Here is a 25,260-nt window from a genome sequence, read left to right on the forward strand (position 1 = left end):
CTCCTGACACGCATGGCTCTCTGGAGGGAGAGAGAGGGTGAACGGAGAAAGGAGCGGATGCAGGGGGAGGAGGAGGAGGAGGAGGAGGAGGAGGAGAGAGAAGCAGACGGGTTAGGAGATGGTTAGTGACGGGTGGAAGGACGTGTTCGAGTACAGAGAGAGGGAGAGGAAAGTAAAATGAGGACAGTTTAAATGAATCTTCTTATATGCATTTGAAGAATACATCACAGATGCTGTTGCACAGAGCCACCACCAGGGGGCGCAGTTCTCTCAGTGAGGAGCTACGTGAGTGAGTGGACGAACTAATCGTATTTAACAATGACTTTATATTCAATTAGTTCATTGACGACAATATTCACGATATTTTTCTTAAGTGGGCAATAAATTCCAGTGAGCCGGTAAAATTTAAAAACAAAAGACATAATTCCATAAAACATTTAAATATGTTTTGTCTTTTTTAAATTCAGTTATCTGTTGCATAAACAATTAAACAATTATTTTATTCGAAAACAGAAACACAAAAAAACAAGGCTGAACAAACCCTCCACCTATACGCTGCTTCACTCACAATTTGCACTCTCACCTACATCTGATATTTTCTTAATAATATTATGTATTTGTTAAAGATATGACAAACAATTTCCAGTTTTGGAATGGTGAAAGAACCTTCCCTCCCAAAACTTAATCCCCTGTTAGCATGGGCTAAACCTGTAAAAAAAATCTTTATGCAAATCCGTCCATAACTTTTCCGAGTAATCCTGCAAACAAACAGACAAACTGACTCATAACTGTTTATTGATCATGAGGCGTTCCTCCGTTGCGTTTACAGTAATGCAGACAGATAATACACAGTGAGTGACACGAGGGCAACGAGAAGAGCGCCCCCTGGGACTGACTGCAGGAAGTGCAAAGCAGCCGTCCACGACGCCTGCGGAGAGAAGCACAATTGTCACATCACTCAGTCGGGCGCGCGCGCGCACACACACACAAACACACACACACACACACACACACACACACACAGAGAGAGAGACAAAGAGACAGACAAAGAGACACTTCTGAATTATAATGGTGAGATGACAAAATGAGTGTAAATGGAAGAAAAATAGAGATTCACAAAGAGCAGGGACAATTTGTCACATAAATGATCACACACGCACACATACACACACACACACACACACACACACACACGCATGCACATACACACATACACACACACAGTCTGAGTATGAGATCAGAATCCTGGAGCACAGAGAAAAGCTACAGTTATGATAATGCCGGCGGAGATTAAACGAACGCCACCGAGCCCAGAGGACATTACACCGTGTCTCTTATACGTTGTGTGCGGGTTTCGTGTTCACCTTGAAGGACTCCAGCAGGCCCCCGTGTCCCCCGTTCTCCAGCTTGTCCTCGTCCCCCGCCTGGCCCAGGCCCAGCGTGGCCTGGCTCTGTCTGTGCAGCTCGTCGTGGAGGTTGTCCAGCAGCGCGGCTCGCGTTCGCCCCTGGAGTCAATTCACACACACACACGCAGTTGAAACCCACGTGGGGCATGATCACCGCGGGGGATTGTGGGTGATGATTATGGATGAAGCTGAGCAGCGATCGGCGGCAGGCCGCTGTGTTGTGTTTGCGCGCGGCCGAGCGAGCGAGCGAGCGAGTGTGTTTCACCTCTAGTTTGGCGAATTTGTCGGATTTGTAGCAGGCGTTTTCGGCATTGATCAACTTTGTCAGCAGGAAGTCTCGGAACTCGGGGCCCTGATGAGAGAGAATGAGAGAGGGAGTGTTAGACGGGGAACCAGAGGAGCGGGGGGGAGGGGGGGGGGGGGCTGCGAGGAGGAGAGGCAAAGGTGACCTTTACCAGCACTACACAGATTACAGTTTTGCAGCACTGTGTTTCAACTGTCTCAGCTCATGGTGCAGTTCTTGAACACTTGGTCTAACACGGCGCCACTGTTCCTCTCTTCTCGCACACAGCGATTCGGATTTGATTCATTCACCTGTTTGGTCTGGACAATGAATATTAGATCGGCTGAACACTCGGGCCCGGCTTGTGTGGACGTGGCCTGACCTCCCTCACCTTCTTGAAGACCGCCGGGTTGGGGAGAGGGGGTCCAAAGGGAGGAACATCCTCCCTCGCTGTTACAGACACCTGTTCACAGGGGAATACACAAGTCACACACTTAGTCCTGTTTGTTTCACGAGCACGTCCGGTTCAGAGCTGGAGGCGTGACACAAAATCAGACTTAAACGGGCGGTTTCAAGCGCTCTCCGCGCAGCTCGCTTGCTTTTCTAATCCACAGTTGTCCCGGCGCCATCTCCTCGCTCCGCTCCGGTGCCGTACCTTGTACGTGGCGTGCTCTGTGCACGGGTTCTCGGCCTGCACCAGCACATACGCGTGAAGGAAGTTGGACGCGATCATGTCGGGAACAAACGGAGTGGCCTCCTCCTGGAAAACCGCCGCCACGATGTCGTTCCCTATGTGCCTTTTCCTCTGGAGCTGAGGAGGAAAGAGCAGGAATCAAGTCGGCCCTACAGATTTCGCTACGGTTGTGCCATCAGCGACGCCCAGTCCACCGCGCCTGTGCCGTACCTGCTGGACGTCTCCGTCGGTGAACGGGAGCTTGGTGGACACGTGGAACATGATCTCCCTCTGTCTGAAGACGGTGTAGACGGACTCGGACCCCGTCTGTCCGTGGGACACGTCCAGCCCGCCGCGGAACCTGTCACACGCGCGCGTCATGTTATCCGCGTACTAGCTCGTGGTGCCGCGCACACTGGGTGCGCAGTAATGCGTCGGCTGCGATTTTAAAGCTTCTAACGGTGAAAGTGAAAACACAAAAAAGGACAACGCCGTGGCTTCAAAGCTCTGATTATGTCTCCGTGTGGTTCTTTCTTTTTCTAGGATGTTTTTTTTTTCTCCCTCAAATGCAAATACAAAACGCAGCAATTCTCCTGTTTTGCATTGCTTCTCTGGTCCCTATCCCCTCTTCATATCTCTGAATCCTGCCTTCTTTATGTTCATATTTAATGCAGTCACATTCCTGCTCTTTACCCTTTGAAGTCCTGAAGGTCAATGTTGTCGCCCAGGATGCCGAGAAACTCCTTGAACGCCGGCGTCTCCTCGTTGTTCCCGAACAACTCTTCCTCGGACGTCTGGGAGGAAGTGAGTTACAAGTCTAAGGTCACGTGCGGCCAGAACGGAGTGCAGTGACGATCAAGTCATCGAGTCGCCGCTCACCTGCCCAAACTTCTGGTAGGCGACTCCGAACTTGAAGGTGTTGTTCACCTCGTGTTCGTCAAAGGCCACGACCAACTGGGAGCCCTGCACGACAAAAACAAAACAGTTATCTCCCTCCGGGTCTCTTTCACCTTGTTACAGGCCTTCGTGTTTGCTGTTGGGGTTGGAAAAAAAACATGTTTTTCCGCCCCCACCCCCTCCCCCCGAATGTCTCCAGGGCAGGCTTATTGGGGCCCTTGTTACGTGAAGGGCCGACATGTGACAAACTGTCACGGCCCCCGGCGAGGGCAGTGCTCCCGCCGCTGCCTCTTGCAGACCGAGACACAGATGGTTTCCCCTTTTTCCTTCCCCGGGGCGCGGACTGAGAGCGCGCTCCATCACACTGCTGCACCGCCGGGCCTCACCGGAGGAGAAGCAGATCCATCGTAGCCATTTTGGAAAGTTGCTGTCGCCCGCGCGCCATCAATCGTTCTCGCGGAAAGAGTGGACTCGCTGAACAGGGCAGATCGCGCGAGAGGCAGGGAGGGGAGGGCGGGTCTACGCAGGCTTGAATGCGACAACCCTGTGTGCTAATTATTATGATTTAGAATCGGAGAGGGCTGAAAAGGTAAATGAAGGTGAGCGATGCTGGCCATTACTTAAATTTGAGCGAACGCAGCATCAGGTAATGCCCCAGGCATGATTGACAGCTACGATCAGTGAGTACATCTTTCAACCTCAACACTGGTGCTTTTTTGTCGTCCAACAGAAACAGACGGAGAGAGGACAGAGAAACTCACGTCGCCCTGTTTGCATGAATATGTGAGTGTTCTCTGTGTGTGAGCTCACCCGAGGATACAGGACCGGGTTGAACTTCAGCCCCGTGGCATCGTCGCACAGAAGCTGAAAGAAAAAAAAAAGAGACTTGTTGTAATGAGAGAATGTCACGTTATATACTGTATATATATATATATAAATATAAATATATAAACATACAGTATATAAATACCATAACTATATGATTCAGATTACTGGTTTAAATATGTTTGCTGTCGTCTACAAATCAGAACTCACAAAACAATTTAGGCATAATTTAAGATTTAAATGTATTTTAGTTGTATAGTCCGGTTTTGTTTCCATCTATTCGCACTACACAGATTTTAAATAAAACAAACTAATAAACTAAACGAAACGCGATTCCAGACGAATAAAGCTTTATTAACATCAAATACATAAACCTGGTTCTTTGGGATTTGAAACCAAATTTAATTTTGTTGGTTATAAATATAATAATCTGGTCTATTTTGCATTTAAAACACATAAGGGTTTATATTTCGAATATGCATCATATTGAGTTAAATGGTTTGTTTTTGTTAAATCTGTGTGATCCGTCGTCTTAATGATGATTATTACTGTTGGAAGTGCAAACATGAAGCAGGTACTTCTTCACTGAATATGGTAACAACCTTCTGGTTCTCTTCTGGAAATGAGCAGATCAGTAAAAATGATTTGGGTTTGCGTTGGCAGGTTGGACTGCCGCAGAAAAAAAAAAAAATATTTTGCCAAATGGTGAAGATTAAAACGACAGACATTGTCTCTTTTGAATCTCGACTCACGAGGACGAACATTACCAAAGGAAATTTGGTTTCCTGTTCATTGAACAGAAAACAAAACCTTAACTAGTTTGTCCTATGTGCCCACATTGGTTATGTTCTTTAACATCTCCTTCATTGATCAACTGTCGTAATGACTCTTGTGATGGATTATGTTTTTATGTAAATAATGATCAAGTGCTGCTGTGAACTGATGAAAGAATGGGATCGGTAAGCTGCTGAAAAACAAGTCCTTCTTCCTCCAGCTCGCCTCTTTCAGTTCAGAGCGAGCCACGCGGCATCTTTATGTCAAGCACTTACAGTGGCCCATTATGTTTTGGTGATGTTATTGTGCGTTCACGGTAAAATGGCCGTCTTTACTCCGTACATCGTGCACTCGTGAGGCTGCGTTACCTTGGCGATCTGAGGCACGCTGGGCAGCTGGTTGATGCCCGCTAGAGAGATCCTGTCATGGACCGTTTTGATCCTCGACCTGCAACGGGAGTCGGAGAGATTTGTTTCGTCCGGCAAGTGCGAAGTGACACTGGCAATATTACTATCAATATCAACAATAACGATATCTCTGTCAACTGACACAGAGGAGATGAGGCGTCACCTTGGCTACAGTTCCCCTGCTGCAGTGCCCACAATGACTGAGCAAAAAAAACAAGAACTTTATTATGTTTTTATAATGTCGCCTTTTTCATGACAATGCCGCCAGCTGTGATGATGGCAGGAGCGGAAATCTGTCCAGAGTTAATCATTACTGATATCTGGGATCTATAGGCGGCCGTGCCTGCACCGTGGCTCTAATGGATGGAAGATGTCCGTTTGTTGATCTATCGGTTGGTGGGTCCCCGTCTTTGTTCCAGATTAAAATATGTCACCAACTATCAGATGGATTGCCGATGGAATTTTCTGCAGACACTTAAAGGTCCCCAGAGGATTATTCCTCATCGGTGATCTGCTTACGTTTAACTCTATAGCGCCACCATGGATCTAATCTTCTCCTGTCTGTGACTGGAACATCCATTGGATGCACTTGGTGTAAAATGGAATCAAAAACATTTATGTTTCCATCAGGATCATTTGATTTGATCCCGTCAATGTTTCCTCTGCAGTAACACCACTGCCAGGAATGAAAGTTCGCTTTGAGAAATGTGTTTCAACAGTAAACCAGCAGAACAGGAGAGCACGGTATTCACGTTTTGCATGCCACAAAATCAATAGGAATGAAAGATCTTTATGATTAATATTGGCATCTATGTAAAGGTAACCCTTTTCCGCAGGGGAGAAAGCAACAGGATAGATGTTTTCAAGTCAGAGAGTGAATGAGGATGGATCACAACCGAATGTCGCGTTCACACCAAATGCGACAGAATTCTTTTGCGGTGCAAAGTCGATGCAAGGACGAAATCTGCGTCAACTTGCGCTCACTCGTCAAATATGCATGCGCCGCGGAGAAAGTGGGAAGGAGGAACGGGCGAAAATTCGCTCCATGTTTGGTATGAACACAGCATGCCGCCCTGAGTCGCCCTCTGCTGGTCATTCCAGAGAATACATGTTTCAGGCACATTCAGGCGATTTTTTTTTTTTTATCAATGACTGTACCTGAGCATGATGCGTAGGAACTCCTGTCCCTCGGCCTCCTCGTGTTTCAGAGACATGATGAGGTTGCCTATGCTGCTGCCCGTGCAGTAGTAGTTCATGTGTTCCTGGATGGACGACGAGCGTGGAAGAAGCAGAAGCAAGAATTTTTCTTTCAGGTCAAACGCAATAACAGTCGAATAGACGGAGGAGCCGACTGAAACGCACGCTCACCTTGCCTAAGAAGTGCTTGCGGTAGGCTCGGGCTGTGCTGTTACACTCCAGGCGGAAAGTGTGCCCCCCGCCGGGGCTCAGGCCGTCTTCTCTGTCCTCCTCCTCGCAGAAACTGGACTCCGAGGAGGAGGGGGTTCCCGCCGGCGCCTCCACATCCTCGATCCAGTAGCCCCCGAACTGCGGCAGGATTACCTGGGGGAACGGGCCACCCTTCCCCAGGACCTTGAGCGGGCGGCGGGACGGAAAGAAGCGAAAAATGGGATGAAAACATACGAGCTGTGAGACATTCAAAAGTCTGTCTGAGCTTAAAAAATAGGCCAAGCTCGATAACCACCAGACGGAAAAGATCCCAGTGATGAAAAGAAGGCTTTTGAATGTTTCATCTACTGCGCTATGAGGGGTTACACATCAGCAGGGCTCAAATGTGTGTGCTTTGAGTGTAGTGCGAGTGAGAAATGACTCACGTCTTCTATCCGTGGGTAGGGGATATAGTCATCCTGTTGAAGAGAAAAAAAGAGAGAGAGAGGACGCACACACGGTTAAAAAGAAAGACAGACAGCAAGTGAACTTCACCCACGTCCGCCTCAGTGATGCGGTTGCAAAGCACAGCCACGGGCACGGGAGCGGGAGAGTGACGCTCAGGCCCATGACGCCTGGTGGACTCCCAGGTGGTGACGTCAGGCAACGGCCTGAAACGCTGAGTCATCAGTCCAAGTCGATGAGGGCGTGTCACCCTGCCGGATGATGTCAGAGCTGTTTTGATCCAGTAGCCCCCCCCCCCCCCCCCCCCCCCCCGTGGGGCCGAGAGCCTGTGGTCATTTGGCAGTCGGCTGGCATAACACCGCTCCGACGGATGACCTCTAAAAGGCACTGCGGGGGTCCACACCGGCACCGCGGAGCCACTCAACGCACAGCCAGGCATTTATATTCTGCAGCAGCAGGGGTCGGGGTACAGCGGCAGGCCGGACAGGATCAATTGGGCGGCAGGAGTTCATTCACTGAATGATCCGTCAGATGGGGGAGCCGTCGATTATTGTTGTACTTTCTTTGAGAAATGTGCAGAAGTTCGTGCGTGTTCATAAAAAAATAAATTTGAAAAAATCCGGAAAACAAGCAGAGGGACGAGACGGGAGCAAATCAGGAGGCGCGGTGAAGCAGCGGTGAGGGGAAACACGCAGGGACATACAGAGGGGCCACATCAACACGCGCACACACACACACACACACTGACGAGATCCACACAAGATGTCAACAAGTGAGTGTGTGTGTGTCTGGTCACACCTTCCATTTTTTGGGCTCTTCAGCTTTAGGGATCTTATTAGTGTCCGAACGCAGCATGAGGACAGAAAAGAAGCACAAGGGTCAAAAAGCTTTGTGGTTATTTTTCGTTCTTCCTTTTTTTTCTCCTTTCTTTCTTTCTTTCTTTGTGCATTTAAAAACATGACATGGCATTTTGTACTTTCTCCGTTGCCTAGATGATACAGTTATTGAATGCACACACACACACACACACACACACACACACACACAGATAAAAAAAGACACACACATGTAATATAGACACTTAGTCGTCTTTTCCCTGACAAAAATGTTAATTTCCTTGATTTCTCTTAATACCATTTGTTTGGATACAGCGCAGTCTGAGTTTTTTTTATGTTTTCAGTCTGCAGTGATTTATACAGTACAGTATGTATATGTGTGTATATATATATATATACACACATGCAGATTTGAAAAGCCAATCTGGAAGAAACAGAGTGAATTGGCCCAATCACGGGTCCAGGCAGGAGTGAGGAAATAAACACATGAATGAGGACAAGAAACCATCACTTCAAAAAAAAAGGAATCCAACAATCGTGAGCCACAAATCAGGCAGCATTCATTTGAACAGCACAAGTACAAGCTAATGGACCTCGAATACACACACACACACACACACACACACACACACACACACACACACACACACTTCTCGGTCTAGTCAGTAATGTTGTGTGTCTGTCTGAGTGCATATTGATGGAGCAGCTGTTACAGTCACAGGGGATTCATTGTCCACGAAGCGAGAGTGATCACAAAGACGCTGCTGAAAGAGGCTTCACTTCTCAGCCATGGACAGAGAGACAATGGTGAAGGGGAGAGGAGGGAGGAGAGAGATTGAGTGATGAAGAGGAAGAAAATGATGAGGATCGAAAAGTTGATCATTCGTCAGCAACATCCAGAATACTCTGCACTGTGTGTGTGTGTGTGTGTGTGTGTGTGTGTGTGTGTGTCTTTGATCACCATGCTGCCAATCATAAATCACACTTCCCAAAGAGTTCCCCCGATGTCTCCAGTCGGGCCCTTTTCCTATTCTCGCCTCCTTTGAGCTTTTCTTTGTCATTTAGGGGAAATATCGCGATTAAAAAAACTGAAGGGTAACACTGGACACCTACTGCAACTTACTGTACGTCTGTCATGTTGTCTACAGATCTCATGTACAGCAAAGACCAAGGCCAACAGCATACCTCAGTCGATTTCTCAACATCTTCCAGCGTCCCCACACTCGGGACCGAGCCTATGCTCATTCCATATTGCATTTGTTGCCATTTACAGCAGTGGATTTTTTATTTCATATTCCGTGCGCAGCAGCAGTCCGGCGTCTGTGAGGTCGATGTCTATCCTCACGAAGGAACATGTCAGCCGGAGCGGCAGTGAGCAGCTCATAAGATGCATTTTAATAGATTTCTTATTAATTAATCTGTATCGGGCTTCACGTGTCTTTTCATGGAGTTTGTTATATTCATCTTTTCGGGGATTATTATTCACTTTTTTTCTTTTTAATAGTTTCACGTGTTGTGTTCGTGAGCTGCTGCGTAAAACCAACTGGGCAACACGTGAAGTTTCTCCCTATTGGGCATTTTTACGTTTGATGAAACAGTTTCTAACACAGTTGTAATCGCAGCATCTCCCGTAAAGTCAGCTTTTATATAACTACAAAAGTTTTTACAACATTGACATTTTATTTATAGCTTATGTTCTGAGAAACACTTACATTGGCTTATGATTACATAAACCGCCTATTAAACGTTTACACGCTGATTTTCTTTTCTCCTCTCACCGACGTCTGAACTGGACTAGAATTTGTGGCCGTGCAAAATATGATTCCATCTCATTTTATACTTATGCATTTCCAGTTAACTGTACAACCAGAGACCGACTGTGGAGGGCACTAAATGGTCGAGAGAGACTGTTCAGAAGAAGACGAAGACGAAGAAGAAAACATCGTCCCGTTCAAATACTGAGAAGGAGGAAATAGTTACGACAGTCTGAATCTCTCCAGGGCTTTTCCTCTCTGGCTCCGGCGTGTGCAGACTGAGCCACAGACTGAATCACCAGCGTCTGTTTCAGAAGCATCTCTCAGCATGTTCTGTTTCAAAGTTTTAAATTTCCCGACATGCCGCTGCCACTGCGAATATGCAATTATTGCTCAACTGTGCCATTAGTCAAAGAGAGACAGGGGGGGGGGGGGGGGAGAAAGGAGGAAATGGAGACGTGGTGTCATGAGGAAGAGACGCAGGGATTACAGAAGACAAAGAGGCCGCATTCACGAGCCGGAGAAGAATGTTGAAAAGAAATCTCATACCTGCATTCTCTCCAGCATGTCGAAGAACTCCGCCGACTGAAACGGAGACAGAGGAGGATTTTTTGAGAAACTGGTAAAACAAACTGGCAAAGCTCAACTAAAAATCTGCTGACACCCAGACAGTACAACACTCGTCAGTCATTGCCCTTTTAATTTTGCACTTCATTAACGTGTTTCCACAGCACAAATGTCTGAATTTAAAGGTCTTACTGTACGTGGGAAACATTGGTCGCTGGCTGGCTGTGTGTGTGTGTGTGTGTGTGTGTGTGTGTGTGTGTGTGTTAGTGAGACTCTCCTCCACAGCTGTGTCAAGAGGGCAGGGCCGAGCCTCTCCCAGGCGGCGTTCACACCCACATGCCCACACACACACACACACACACACACACACACTGATAAGCAGCCACTTCCTCAGAAAGCAACACACACCCACACATGAACACACACACACACACACACACACACGCTCGACGAGGGAACATGCAACCTTGAACGCATTCGCACGTTCTGACACCCGGGCTTCTCCACCTTTGACACCTAAACAAGCTGTAAGGGCGATAATGGCCCGCGTGACCAAAAGTCAGTTCCCTGTCATCAAAGCGGAAATATGCAACCTTTTTCTGGTTTCAAACTTGTCATTACGGTGAGAAAGCTGAATTGCAGAGTGTAATGGTGATGGGACAACGACACCATCCGCGCTCATATTGGTCCCCTGCAGGCTCTGTTATTATCTCGTTCCCCGGGACGTCGTCTTACGCGGGACAATAAAGGACGCACAAAGGAACTGCATCACCAGCTGCGTAACCAAAAACAAGGAAGCGAATAGAGTTCTCCTGGAATCTATCAGCAGTGACGGAAGTGGCAAGGGGGGGGGGGGGGGGGGGGGTCAAAAAAGACGACAGGAATAGCGGGCGAAGAAGGAGAGCGATAGAAAAAGGACGGTCATTCACTCCGGGACTTGAGGGTCTTCCAAAGACGACTACGAGAGACGAGGTCATTTGTTCAAATTGGTATTTGTATGTGTTTTTTGGCCAGGCTGCTCGGCGTTGAGTTAGCCGCGGTGCTCACGCTGCCTCTAGTTCTAAGGCTCGGAGCCGGAGAACGAAGTAGGAGCTTCAAGTGTCCGTATTTCTTTCTTTTCCTCCGTCATCTGCAAAGTGGTGGTGACAAGGAGCCCTGAGGAAAAGCGCCTGCGTCCTCATCGGCGTCTTTACGACAAGCGACCAAACATGGATACCACCTGGATCCACTAGGGGGCACCAGAGTCGTCTGTCACTATATGTGATGCTGCCTGTTTAAATGCTTCGACACAGCAATGTCAATATTATTAAAAATGACATAAAATGAAAGGACTATTGCATTTGTTTTTTAACTACATCAATTTGACAGCTGATACCACGCACATTACACAATATCACACGTTTAAGCTTCACCTGTCACGGTGCCGCACGCTCACCGTCGAATGACAAAAAGCAAAGAGGACGTGGGAGATAAACGCCTCGCCGACGAAAACCCGGGCTCTTCAAAAGCGGACGAGTCGGGAGAGGTGTGATGTTTTTACAGTCTCCTGAATGACTCGTACTCGGGCAGTAAAAAACTCCACGCGTCTACATTTTGACAGCACCTGCTGTAGTAAAGACTAATGCCGCCTCTCCGCACCGGGTTACCTGCACCGTGGTGAGAATCTATAAATCTGTCACCAGCACTACAGCTGGCTGCAGAACACACACACAACACACACACAACACACACACACACACACACACACACACACACACACACACACACACACGCAGTTTATCGGTGAGTTAATATTAACCAGTTAAAGGTGTCGTAACCTGGAGCAGTGTTGTGGATGGACCAACAATGAGCACAGCTGTTCATGGCTACAGTACATCCACACGTCCTGCTGCGATTTCAATTGAGTGTGGTTTAGGCTCCGTATCGTGTTTTTCAATGTGAAAACGTACATCACGCGATCATTCACGCGCACCGGGCATGTGGACAGGAAGCAGATCGTCTACCTTGCAGAGTTGCTCTCTGCAGACAATACCACGAACGAGGAACGACGAGGTGGACCCGTTGCTGACGGTAAGTGTGAGCAACGTTTTGCATTTCTCTACTTGCAGCTGAGTCGTGATTGATAAGAACCAATCAGGAAGCAAATGCGGGCGACACACCGAGCCTCATCGTTTCCAAACGTCGATGTTTTCGCCCGTCCAGACTACAACGCAGCCCCGGGGTTTTCAAACTAAAACCAGGCCGAGCAATGTTCTCCGTGGCGTGGACGGCAGACAGAAAGGCACCGGCGGCAGCAGCAGCAGCAGCGATGTGCTTTAAAATGAACACGTAGTGTGGATGTAGCCAGATTATTACATGTGTCGTATTGTAGTCTGCAATGATGTGAGGGCAAAAAAACCCCTAAAGGAGACGTTTTCCTTAAAAAAAGCCGCTTTTGCAGCTTCTTCCGTCTCTGATTCCCGTATCGTATGACATCCTCTGTTGAAAAAGAGACACCGACGCAGCTGGTGCTGGTGCCGTGTTTGGGTGGAGTCCCGTAACTGCTGACACTGTGCCCGATCATCAGCTATTCCCTCCGCGGTGACCAGACACCAGCAAGGACAAGAGACACCTGTCTCGCTCTATATCTCATGCGTCGCATTCGGCTAATGTCCTCTCTCGTCTTTCTCAGATCCCGTCCCTTTCCTGTCCTTGTTTTTTTTTTTCTCTCTTCCTCCTTCGCTTTTCTGTCTCTCTCTCTCTCTCTCTCTCTCTCTCTCTGCCTCCCTCTCTATCCGTCTCTTGCCCAGCAACAACATCAGCATCTCTTATCTCCCGTGGCAACCCCCACCACAGACCGCAGGCAGATTAGATCGGCTGCCTCCTTCCAAACCGACTGACACACTGGGCGCGGGCTGCCAGAGCCACACATATTCATGCGGAGTCACCAACACATTCGGCTTCGCTCGGACTTAAGGAGCACTGCCGAGTTCATCTGCATCTTAGACGCACACAGAGAGAAAAAGCCAAATGTTCACCAGCTGGTGCATCCTCCGAGTGTCATGCTCTTATTATAGACACAACAGTCGCTCTCGGGGCTCTGCAGGCGCAGTCTTGGTTCCCTTTTGCTCGCAACATGTGAGAGTTTTTTGGTTAAGAATAACTGCCCCTCAAAGTTTACACTGTCCCATAAAAGACTCGTCTTTCCACTTACACGACACGACTGCTCGCCTGCAGGGTCCAGATGTGCAGTGTAACATCGCTCGTGAAATCATCACACCACAACTCTCTGGTGCCTGACGCACATCTGTACGTGCTACCTCGGTCTATACAGTGGTGGCGTGGTCCCACGGGTTATGAAATAATGTCACGATTATTCCAACTGCACTGACCGAGGGAGGGAGTCTCGGGAACCAGCTGGTTCCCAACGTAGATCCATTGCAACTACAGAGATTTCAATGCAGGTAGACGGATGCACTTTGATCTGAGGAGCATATTAGTTGACTGAAACGAAGACTTACCTGAACAACAGCAGCCCTGAATCATCTGAGCCCCGTGTGTCTCTGAGTCTTCCTCTTAATCTACACGTAGAAAAAGAACTTCCCTCTCTCTCTCGGTACATATCTCTGTTTGACATTTAAATGCCTTTAAGGCTTAAACAGGAAAGTCAAGTCGGGCAGCTGGTCGACACAAAAGAAGAGAACAGGTCCTGGGTGTAAATGTCTGCAAAACACACACACACACACACACATACACACACACACACACACACAAACGCACGCACGCACGCATGCACGCACGCACGCACGCACGCACACTCTGCAGATCTAACTGTCTGTGTGTTTTGCTGTCTCAGCGGCGGCGTCTTTGAAAGTTGATTGTTAACATTAAACACAGTGTGAGTCACTACAAAGTACACACACACGCACACACACACACACACACACACACACACACACACACACACACTGCATTACCTCTATTCAAAATGTAAAACTCTAAATTGACCCTTTCTGCGACTGTGCAGGAGTAGTACTCGTGAATCCACTTTATTCATGAGTATTCATGAATACTATACACATGAATAAAAGTAACAATACCCCCAAGTGTAGAAATACTAATTCAAAATGTTACTCAAGGAAAGGTACATTCTATTATGTTGCATTTTTAATCTGAATATTTGAGGAAACTCTTTTCTTAATGTATCAACTAAATGTAGTGGAGTAAAACAAAAAAAAAGCCTCTGAAAAATAATGTAATAAAGCAAAAATAAATTTAGGTAAATTTCTTATCAAGTACAGTGCTCGAGTCATCATACTTTATCCCTTTCCGCCACTGCTACCGTACATGTGCACACTGTGACCCGACCTCTAACCCTGAAGCAGCAGCTGTTCTAAGGTCAGTGTTCGAGAGACAATCTGTCTCCTATAAATATGAATATATAAAGTGAAGAACACACGGTAAACAGCCACAGCAGCAGCCATGTGCGCGCCAGGTGCAACAAAACCCCAGATTTTTTCATGCCAGCACGTCTGCACAGGCGGCGGCGGCGGCGGCGGCTGTTGTTGGCCACTGATCTGTTCTCGGGCGGCGGGTGCCAATGAGGTCGTCGTGCGGCAACGACGTGAGGCCTGAGCAGTGGGGCGCTTTTTCGTATTCATGAGCACAGCAGAGGATCAGATCGCTGCGTATGAATACTCACGATGAAACTAGAGCCGACGGAGTGATTCGGCCGGATTAAAAATTGTTTTTGTCGCGTGATCTCGCATTTTAGTTTAGTTGCATGGCTACTTAAATATTTCTTCTAATCATCTGCGGTTTGTTCCACACATTTTCTCTGCAGCCAAAGTTGAAAGGATTCGATTTGATTTGAATTGATGTGAACTGTGATTATTATATAAATTATAACTTTCAGCAGAACCGTGGGTTGGTGACTGACGGAAGTCAGACACACGCTGAGAAGGAAATTGATGTCATGTATGGATTGACGGTAAATGGTAAATGGACTATATTTCATATCAAGCTTTTCTAGTTTAATTGACCGCCCAAACAATTTACAGGACAAGTCACATTCACACACATTCATACACATTCACACACATGCATACACATTCACACACATGCATACACATTCACACACATTCATACACATTCATACACTGCCGGTAGAGCAGAAGTTACAACTGGAGCTTTGGATTACACAGAATTCCAAAAAAATAAAATAATATACTTAAGTGATTTCAAACAAAACAATATTATCATTATTTTGAATACATAAGCCTGGTTTCTTACGAAATTTGACACAAATTCGGAGTAATTGATAATAGATATATAAATCTGGTCATTGTGTGATTGAAACACGTTGGGTTTATGAGAAATATTACATAAATGTCAGTCTTACAACTTGTTTCATTCATGTTTGACTGACAAATTTGCGTCAAATTGAGTTTATTAGTTTGTTTATTTAAAATCTGCGTAGTCCAAATGGATGGAAACTTTATATGCAATAAAAATGCAAACATCTTACATACTAGGCCTGAATATTTTGGCCTAAATACTTTTATTAATTCAATACAACATATGGATGTAAATGGAATATAAATATGTATATTTCGGTTTTTCTTGCCAGTTTCAGTGTCGAAGCAAACCATACAAACGTTGTGAGATAAAGCAGAGTCAGCTGTCAAACGCCTGTACTTTGCTCTAAATGCAGTTGTGCGTCACGCCCTGAAATGTCAGTAAATCAATATCTCGTGTGTGTGTGTGTGTGTGTGTGTGTGTGTGTCTGTGAGAGTTGACATCCACATCGATGCATGTGCGTGTCGTACGTGTACCTTCATGCTGGGCGGGGCGGTGCGGGGCGGTGAGGGGGGACATTCTCCCAGAGGGATGTTGGTGATGTTCAGCTGCTCCTGTTTCCTGTGGAGACGAGGACAAAACAACGAAGGTTCATTCATTGATGTTCACGACGACCACGAATATTCCACAATTTCTATATTAAAAAAAAAGGTGACCCGTCGGACAAGCTGTCCTTACGCTTTATTGAAAATGTCTTTCCTCTAGAAGACAGCCTCTGACCTGACGCTCAGAAATGACTCATGTGAGAAGGCTTAATGGAACACCTTCTGTCTCTAACAGACTGTCCCTAACCACCTATTACCGACCTGGCCATATCCAGCTGTGCTCCGATAGGTGTTGCACGACAGGCATATTTCTCGTTTTCGAAAAAATCATATTCCTTACACTTTGGTTGTCATGCAAACGACGGGAAACTTTTGTAAGTCGTAGCTGTGATAGTGCGCGAGGGCGCGATTGGCTCGTCTCCGCCTTGGTCACATCGTGTCCGTCTCATCGCCCCGTGACTCCAATTTCCCGTCCATTTGCATTGACTTTGTACGTAATCTCATCCGGATGCCCCACAATGGGCCCGAATTTTTTTTGTTCTGCCTTTTTAGCATCGCTGACAAGTTAAGTGTACACAGGAGGCTTTAGGATTAGTCCCGTGCGACGACAAGCATGAGCGAACATTAACGACCCCCCGGTGTCAAAGGTTAAAGCTGCCATGGAGACGGCAGCGGGATTAGCTCGGAAAAAACAAGCCTGTGACATATTTCTCAAAGTGTAACCTTGCGCCGAACTTCCGATCAAGAAGTTTCAAAGGGAAACAAAAGGAGCGCGCGATGCTCCAGAGCCTCTCTAACCCCGCAGAGTGCACGACGACGCACATGTTCTGCAGGACCATTCTGGCTCCGGATGAATGTGAGCTGTGCTGGGAAAACTTTTCCGTTGTTTCATTCCTGCTTCGACGGTGGAGACAGATCTTGTATCAGGTTTTTACAGGCTGGTGCTCCGCGGGCGGAGTGGAAAAAGCCGTCGCCGGCCACTTCAGATTGAGAGGACGGAGGGGCGGGATGAGAGCTCTAATTGAGTGTTTATGTGAAAAATGAGGGGGGGGGGAGTGAGCTCACTCATGACATTTCCCTCAAAAAGGGGTGGGGCTGGCAGGAAAAGTTCTGGAAATATGTCCCCAAAATGTCTGCAAAGCCAACAGAACAAGGCACAACAGTCTCCACGAGACATGTCAGGTTAAAAACCCAAATCCTGTTCGAGCCTGATCCTCATTCCTCAGGGTTTTTTTTTTTTTCCCACAGTGTCGGCGCTCGCATCACAACACACCTCTGCGTGTCCCCTTGTGGCACTGCGGTATGTCAGCTCACAGTAACTGAGGGTGGGCAATGTTTGAATGAGCAACGGGACGGGGGCTTACTCCAAGACTGGAAAAAAAAAGAGAATTGTAAATATTGCCTGCGGGTCAGGAGGACACGGCGGGGTTTTTTTTCCACCACTGGCCTGTGAAAAGGAAAAGCTTGTTTTTGGACCACTCTGCCCGTGGAGGTAGAACCCCCCCCCTCGCTGGGCAGCGGCCCCCGTACACGGCCGCCGGGACGCCACCTACTGTATGTCGCCCATCTCGCACACTCACTCAGAGAAAATTGTGCGTTTTCCCCGAGAGAGAGAGAGAGAGAGAGAGAGAGATGGGGGGAGAGAGAGAGTGTGAAGGGAAAGACAAGGTGCCGTCGTCCTTGCAGCCGGGATTGTCTCTGAGGTGGTGATACAGCAGCAACGTCACCACAGCGACTGACCTCAGCCAGCGGAGGGAGGGAGGCAGGGAGCGAGGGCCCTTACTGGGACAGCAGGAGGGAGGAAGCGAAGAAACAATTTAGGGAGAGTGGGTCACGGAGAAAGTGAGTCAGAGAGTAAGACGAGATGCAGAGTCGAGGGGCTCTCACCAGAGAACGAAACGAAACGTGTAGCATCTCAGCCGAGCGTGTAGGAACTTCAGGACGGACCACAGTTGACACGCACGGATGTTGCGGACAGAAATCCATGTTCTGAATGTTATGGGATCGGCCCACGTCCGGGACTGTGGTCCCAGGTCCCCTGTTGCTTTCACGAGGGCCTCTGCACAATCATTTTTTTTTTTCAGTTCTGCCTTAAGGGACAAAATGGGTTCATGGTTTATTAACTATTTCATCCGTTGTGTCCTGCTGGTGCCTTCAGAGCAGGAAGCAAACACCCGGGCAGTGAAATTAAATCGCAAGGTCAAACTGCATTCAATCCTCTGGTGAAGACAAAAAACAGCTACTGGCAAAAGAAAACCTGACACACACACACACACACACACACACACATACACGCACACACACACGTTTATTATTAATTTAACACACAGTAAATGCTGGCTGCGATGACTGTGCGGTCCCGCTGTGTCGCTTTGTGCGATTCGCTCCTCGGTCGGGCCGCTCTCATAAAAAGCCGTGAGGTCAATTCTGAGAAGATTAAATCAGCCAAAAACAATGAGACGAGGCCTTTTTGAAGGGGTTTGAGGTGTCGCCGGGTGAACGAAGTGCAAGGCGACCGCGAGACGCCTGTAAACGCTGCTGGGCAGAATATAGGCGTCCCAGCGCGGGATGCACTTCAGCCGCGGAGCCCCGACGTCTGCCTGTCGTCCTGCTTTTCATTTATCTGCCGCTGATTACGGCTGATTCAACGGTAATTACACTGACACAGTCATCATGTTTATCTAATGATGTCGGTAATTTGTGTTTGCGTGCGTCTTTGGGAGAGATGGAGAGAGAGAGAGAGAGAGAGAGAGAGAGAGAGAGATACATCTCTGTTGTTTTCACATATTGATTACTCCCTCGAGATAAGATTAGGGACGGCGGGACATGAACGGGAGAGAGTGTGAGTGAGGGGGAGAGGACGAAAAAGAGGTACCGCCCCCCCACATGATGGACAGGTCACAGGACGAGGCGATAAGAGGATGAAAATTGGGGTCATGATAGAGGATGTGGAAAGATAAAGGACTGGAGACGGCAAAAAAAAAAAAAGGCTGGAGGACGGAGGGTGAACTGAGCACGCAGCCCACCCCGGGGGCCCTCGCTGCGCAACCCTGTTTCCAGTTAGGGCTTAATATTAGTTGTGGAACTTGATAAGAAGCCCGGTCGTCATGCTGATAGGCCAATTACACGACTGATGGTTTCTCTAATGGAGTTAATACGACGGTAATTGGACGCAGGGAGAAAAGGAAGAAAGATGAGGCCTGCCGAGAGATGGAAAGCACATGGGAGGGGGCAGGGGAACATGAGATCTCCCACTGTGGAGAGAAAACACCCATCGACGCTGATGCATGCGAAAGTGGACTGAGAATAAAGGAATCCGCCGCTACGTCACACGTTGGCGCCGACAGTTGCAGCTCTTTGAGAGGCGTGTGGGGAAAAGGTGACCAGAGGTGATTAACACAGGACGTTTTGGAATATGCACGAGTTTGGAAATAGCAAATAGCAACTTTGTATGTAATCTACTCACAAGAATAATTTGCGTCCTGTCTGGTGTGAACGCGCCATGAGGATTGACTCAGTTCATCCAGATTTAGGGTCGTATGTGCAGGAAAATATTTGAAAATCCGATTAGATTTTTGCGCAATGCTGTCCGGGACTATGTCCGAAATCTCCCATCCATTAGTGTGATGGATGGATTATGAGTCGACGGGCCCCTGGGTGGCATGTTCAAGGCAAAATGACAAGAGACAAACGCGGCTTTACGGTTTGCGTGTCTTTCAATGTCTTTTTTTCCGTCTCTTGGCTGTTGTTTTGTGTCTCTTTGTCGGCGTTTGATCGACTTTCCGATGACAAAGGTCAACATTCACTTCACACTGGGGCCCCGGCCCAGCGGCCCCCTGATCCCCTCCGGGCCTCTGAGCCCGTTTTGGCCTGTTCAGTAATTCATCCACGCACGCAGTCCATGCGAGGGAACGAATCACCCAAAAACATTCAAAGGCCGTGAGCTTCAAAGATGAATGTGGAATTCATTGGTACGTCGCCACAAACAAGGAAACAACAGCATGAAGTCTTGATCTGCTGCTCACAAAAAGAGTGAAACTTCTACAGATATTATCAAATCTGTGACAATCCGCGACATCATGAGGTACATCGTGTGGCTGTCGCGCCTTTCCAATCTACCGAGGCAGCAATTTAAATGAATATCACTTCTTGCCTTCTTGTCTGTCCTCGATTCCCCCCCGTGCCAACCAACTATCAGTCTGTCGCAGTTACAAAGTCCGGGAAAAGAAAATGTATGCATGAGTCAGCTGTCCAACGGGAGAGTGTACAGGCGTCCCAGATATGCGCAGGGGTCAGGGGAGCAATAAATACGAGGCAACTGCTGTAAGTACCTCTCTCTCTCTCTCTCTCTCTCTCTCTCTCTCGACGTGATATGAATAGTTATAAAAGACGACCTGCATCGCTCTCACCGCCAACGGGAGGAAGGGACGCAGACGGACAGACGGTGAGGGGGAGCAGCGTGTCTCTGGTGAGGGGGGACACCGGAGACACGATGCTTTTTTATAAATCCCATGTACAAAAATAATTGTTACGTCAAACTACAGAGCTGGCAGGAAGTGAATAAAGAGCCTTTTTCATTTAGCCAAGAGCTGATGGAGCATGTGCGTGCGTGTGTGTGTCACACAACTTCTTTGAGTGACAGACAGAGGATTGTGTTTAACAGACACACACACACACACACACACATGAAAACACACAAGCTGAAGTGGTTGTTGAATTGTTATTGTGATTGCAACGTAACCGCAGATGATAAAACGTTGATAAGTTATTGGAAAAATTGTTTTTATTTGTTTAAATTTGCCGTCCGGACTTTACACATGTTCAGTCTACCTCTGTGTTTTCCTCCATCATATGGAACCTTTTTAACATTTCCTTCACGTATCAATTTTTCACTGTAAATTACAACTTTCTCATTCTTCTCAACATACTCCTACGTTTTATGTTTTTTTCCCTCTTCCCTCCTGTCTCCTTGGTCCATGTGTCTCCCAACACATGTTGAAGGAATTAAAACCCAAGTGTTGGACCAAGCTGACACCAGTGAAGGTCGCACCCACTCCAGACACGCACGCACACACACACACACACACACACACACACACAGTCCCGCCCAAGCAAATTATGGCTGAGTGAGTCACTTCGTTTTTTGTCCCTGCCAGAGAAACCTTGTTAACACACACACACACACACACACACACACACGACACACTAATCACAACTCGTAACCTCAATCACCCCGTAACCTTTTCAACATGTCTCATGCTTTTTGTCCCACGTGAAGCAGACGGATCCCGGCATCATCCCTGGTTACTGTATCTACAGTAGCGTTTGTCTTGAAATGTCAGTGTTGTTTTTCTGTCTCGCTGCTCACACTGAGACCCTCTGATGGACTTTGACGTGCACACTCGTTTGTTTCCCGGGAGCAGAGAGACACTGATACAGTCCGTGTTTGCTCCGCGTCTCGTCTGCAGGTTGTGCTTGCAGGCTGTTCATGATCGCACTTTGTTTTGACAGACAGATAACTTGACAGTCAGGCGATGAACCGTCTGTCATGCATTCGTGGATGAGTAAACATGCATCGGCCTTTGACCTGAATAAATAGTCATTCTGAACGACAACAACAATATTCCGTTTGAGGTCAAAAGATAATTTGGTTTCTTCAACACTTTTTAGAAAAGTATTTTACTTTTATACAAAGCATAGACGGAACATAAAGTGGAGGACAGTCTCGAAATCAGAGGAGGCGGGGTTTATGACCCACACTACAGCCAGCCACCAGGGGGCGACCCAGATAATATGGCTTCACTTTTGGGCAGCTGTCATGCCGTCCATCTTTATATAGAGTCTATGGAACAAACACTATTCTGGGAAGATGTGCCACTATCATGTTAATCTTTCTCTCTCTAGGGCCTCAACTGATGCTGCTTCATCACAATCAGCTGGACAACCGTTGACGGTGATGTGTTCACAAGCATTCATTTTCGAAGAGGGATTCGACGAGGTCTAAGAGTCATCAGGTTTGGATTCCAAACTTTTGATTGGAGGAGAAGTTTATGGGTTGTGGCACAGTGCTGCACTGCAGTAAAAAAAAACACCAACAACAATGAACACAAAGCTGCCTGACATCACCGCTCTCTCCGTCACATCACTGGAAGGAAATGCAATAAATCCCGTCTAATCCTATTCATTTTCCGGGAACCACTTCCTCTTTATCAGGGCCTGACTTCGTCTGGTCGCACTTTCCCTGGAGTCCAAGGAGGGAGAGGGGGGGGGGGGGGGGGGGGGGAAGCATCCGTTGAGCATCCGTCAGATGACATTGAATGTGTCTCTTCTCAACCTGCGCCACCACTTCAGACCAGACGATAACGCTTACGCCCGAGCAGAGAGGTCCCGAAGAAAAAGATGTGAGAAAAAGAAGACGGAGAGCGGGGGGGGTGGGGGAGATGCGGAATGAATGGATGTCAGACGGATCGCTGACGGGGAAAAGGCCACGGAGCGAGGTGTGGGGGAGCGAGAGAGGGAAAGAGGGAGAATAAATGAATCTGTGCAGACTAAAAATAGCTCTCTCAATCTCTGGGTAAATAGGGGCCGTCTTGGTCGGGCCTCTGGACACTTGTTAGAGACAATAGCGCTGCATCTCATCCATTACACCCCGAGACCAGGCTGTCAGTCACACACGCATGCACATAAACACACACACACACACACACACACACACACACACATATTTGTACAACCAGACAAGTGCAACAATCAAATGTGTGCATGTGTGTGTGTGTGTGTGTGTGTGTGTGTGTGTGTGTGTGTGTGTGTGTGTGTGAGAAAGAGTCGATACGAGCGGCCGGCCTCCCACGACTTGGTAAATCACACAAGGACCGAAGAGGGAGAGTAAAAGAGGGAGTAACTGAGAGTGTGGAAGAAAGAAAAACCAAGGGGGAGACTCGGAAAGACGAGCGAGTCGCTGAATAAAAAAGCAGTTCTGTGTTTGACGGCGGGACGAGGTGAATGGTGAAGACTGCACATTCAAAACATCAGCTGGCTGCCCGGGTTGTTCTCTCCGTACAAGCGCAAATGTTTCTCCTTCCATCTGCTGCGGTGGAAAAAACGTCATCTGGAACGAGATGTTTCCTTTTTTCTTCGTGCAGACTCATAAGGAAACCTTACACAAACGGCTGCGCGGTGTTCGTCCAAGCAGAGCATAGCAACCGTAACTATAGATGCAGCAGGTCCGCTCAAGCTCAGGAGTTCACCAAAGTTGTTGACTTAACTGTCAAAGTAAGAAAGAGACATATGAAGACGCTTTGCACTGTACCGTGCACGCTGTGTGTTGTCTGTCTGTGTGTGTGTGTGTGTGTGTGTGTGTGTGTGTGTGTTATTTCTGCTGCAGCGGCCTTTCCGAGGAAGCCAGGGGCGAGTTATTCCTGCCACTACAGTCAGTGTGAATTATTCTGTCACTTGTTCGGTCCCGGGCTTTTCAACAAAATAACACGTGCCCGCCTGCGGGACGCGACCAGCGGAGGCCGCGCCGCCGCCGGAGGCCACACGAGCTGGTGCAGCGCTTTGTCGCGCGCCCGCGCTCTTGCCGCTGTTACGACAGCAGCTCCGACATCTTCATGTCAAGGGCCCTCGCGTGGATTCATAATAGACCGCTAAATACTGTTTGATGAGACTGTTCTCCTCGGGGACCACTGCTGCGGCGATAATTGCAAATGTGTCAAAACAAAATGAATCTTCCTTTTTGGGGGGGGGGGGGTCCAAAGGGAAATATGCGACACAAGGTTTAAGACGCGTAAAAAAACAAAAACGAATCAGACGACAGGGACAATCGGAGAGAGAAACTGTGAGACTACAACGAGGAACTAAAAATAGCCAAAAAGGGAACGGTCCGGATCAGATTGGAGGTGACAGGAAGTGCAAAGAAATGTGCAAGCTGCTGTATCGGGGTGCAGACAGGGGGCGACATGGTCAGCTATTAATGTAAAATATGGGGCTCCGTGCTCAGAATACAGTTGGACGCCGGCGTGAAGACAAACCCTCAGGCTTTCTTTTCTCCCTCTTCTCTGTGGCAAAAGCCGGAGGGCGAGAGCTGAAACTCCCCCGAGCACGACGGTCTGTGGACCCCGACGGTCTGTGGACCCCGACGGTCTGTGGTCCCCCGCTCGCTCGGCCCCGACTGCTGCGCGTCGTCACGGCGACAAGCCCCCGCCTCCGGCCGCGCAAAGATGTCCATGTCGGCCGTCTGGTTGCTGGGCCGCTTCTATGAACACCCCGCGACACGCGACATCGGGGCAGCAGGGGAACCAAACATTTCAACGGTTCCATTTCCTCGGGATGAAAAGATGCCAAATGAATCTCGCAGAACGATAAAAAAAGTTCCCTGTTCAGAAGATGTGCCCGGGCAGCTCAATTTCCTCTCCCTCACCAACGGTCATTGCAGCAGCAGCAGCTCTTTACACGATCGATGCTCATTGTCCTTAGTTCTTTGCTCCATTTGGCAGAATAAAGGACCCGCCGCCATGCCCCCGACACCGAGTCCTCCTCCACGGGCCGGCGATCTCAATCCGAGCCAATCGCACCCGGGTAGGCTGACTAACGGCCGTATCGCCGGTACATTGCATCACGTGTCCCGTTCCCCCCGTTACTGTGGCGGTAGCTCTCGTGAACACTGCTGCGTGAGGACGGTGAGCGGGGCCCAGTGGGCGAGCCGGAGATTTAGAAGGAACACTGTCTGCGGTCAGTGTGACCTGCTGGTTGAAGTAGTGCGTCGTGTTTTCTATGATGATAACTTACATGTTGTTTTTTGATGATACCTATGCAACAATAGGTGTCCATGCATTCACATGTGTTACGTAAAGGCACGTCGAGCGGGTGAGACTAGTGCATAGTCACATTTTGCTCGCTCAGTCAGGACCCCTGTAGTCAAAATGAATTCATTTCTGTTGTGGGGCCTCCACCTTCACAGCTACAGGGAGAAAAAAATAAATACCCAAGCGACCCTGGGAACTAGATGCAACGCTGACGAGGAGGAACAAAGGGAGGTCGGCTTAGTTAACTGCGATGACTCAAGGTAAGTCCACTAAAAAAACAAAACACTGAAGGGATGTTTTG

The 25,260-nt window shown here is 48.2% G+C and overlaps 1 protein-coding gene across 8 annotated transcripts in view; it reads right to left on the bottom strand.

Moving 5' to 3' along the window:
* rap1gap2a (RAP1 GTPase activating protein 2a) overlaps positions 1–25,260 on the bottom strand; it is a 70,381-nt gene that overhangs the window by 3,286 nt on the left and 41,835 nt on the right. For 3 of the 8 annotated variants that reach the window (XM_035622134.2, XM_035622138.2, XM_035622136.2), the window contains 16 exons: positions 16,087–16,171; positions 10,256–10,291; positions 7,915–7,947; positions 7,098–7,130; positions 6,634–6,855; positions 6,424–6,527; positions 5,227–5,305; positions 4,070–4,123; positions 3,242–3,325; positions 3,056–3,156; positions 2,594–2,723; positions 2,345–2,500; positions 2,081–2,152; positions 1,672–1,758; positions 1,365–1,505; positions 1–20 (listed from right to left, as the gene is read on the bottom strand). The exon at positions 1–20 is cut by the window's left edge and continues 130 nt beyond it. In XM_035622134.2, the coding sequence (XP_035478027.2) occupies positions 1–20; positions 1,365–1,505; positions 1,672–1,758; positions 2,081–2,152; positions 2,345–2,500; positions 2,594–2,723; positions 3,056–3,156; positions 3,242–3,325; positions 4,070–4,123; positions 5,227–5,305; positions 6,424–6,527; positions 6,634–6,855; positions 7,098–7,130; positions 7,915–7,947; positions 10,256–10,291; positions 16,087–16,171 (1,437 nt within the window). Of the gene's footprint in view, positions 21–1,364; positions 1,506–1,671; positions 1,759–2,080; positions 2,153–2,344; positions 2,501–2,593; positions 2,724–3,055; positions 3,157–3,241; positions 3,326–4,069; positions 4,124–5,226; positions 5,306–6,423; positions 6,528–6,633; positions 6,856–7,097; positions 7,131–7,914; positions 7,948–10,255; positions 10,292–10,465; positions 10,557–13,773; positions 13,884–16,086; positions 16,172–25,260 lie in introns of those variants that run through there. The other 5 variants (XM_035622135.2, XM_035622137.2, XM_035622141.2 and 2 more) reach the window with 4 other exon arrangements.

This window comes from Scophthalmus maximus, chromosome 11, assembly GCF_022379125.1.
Source record: "Scophthalmus maximus strain ysfricsl-2021 chromosome 11, ASM2237912v1, whole genome shotgun sequence".
Lineage (NCBI taxonomy): Eukaryota > Metazoa > Chordata > Actinopteri > Pleuronectiformes > Scophthalmidae > Scophthalmus > Scophthalmus maximus.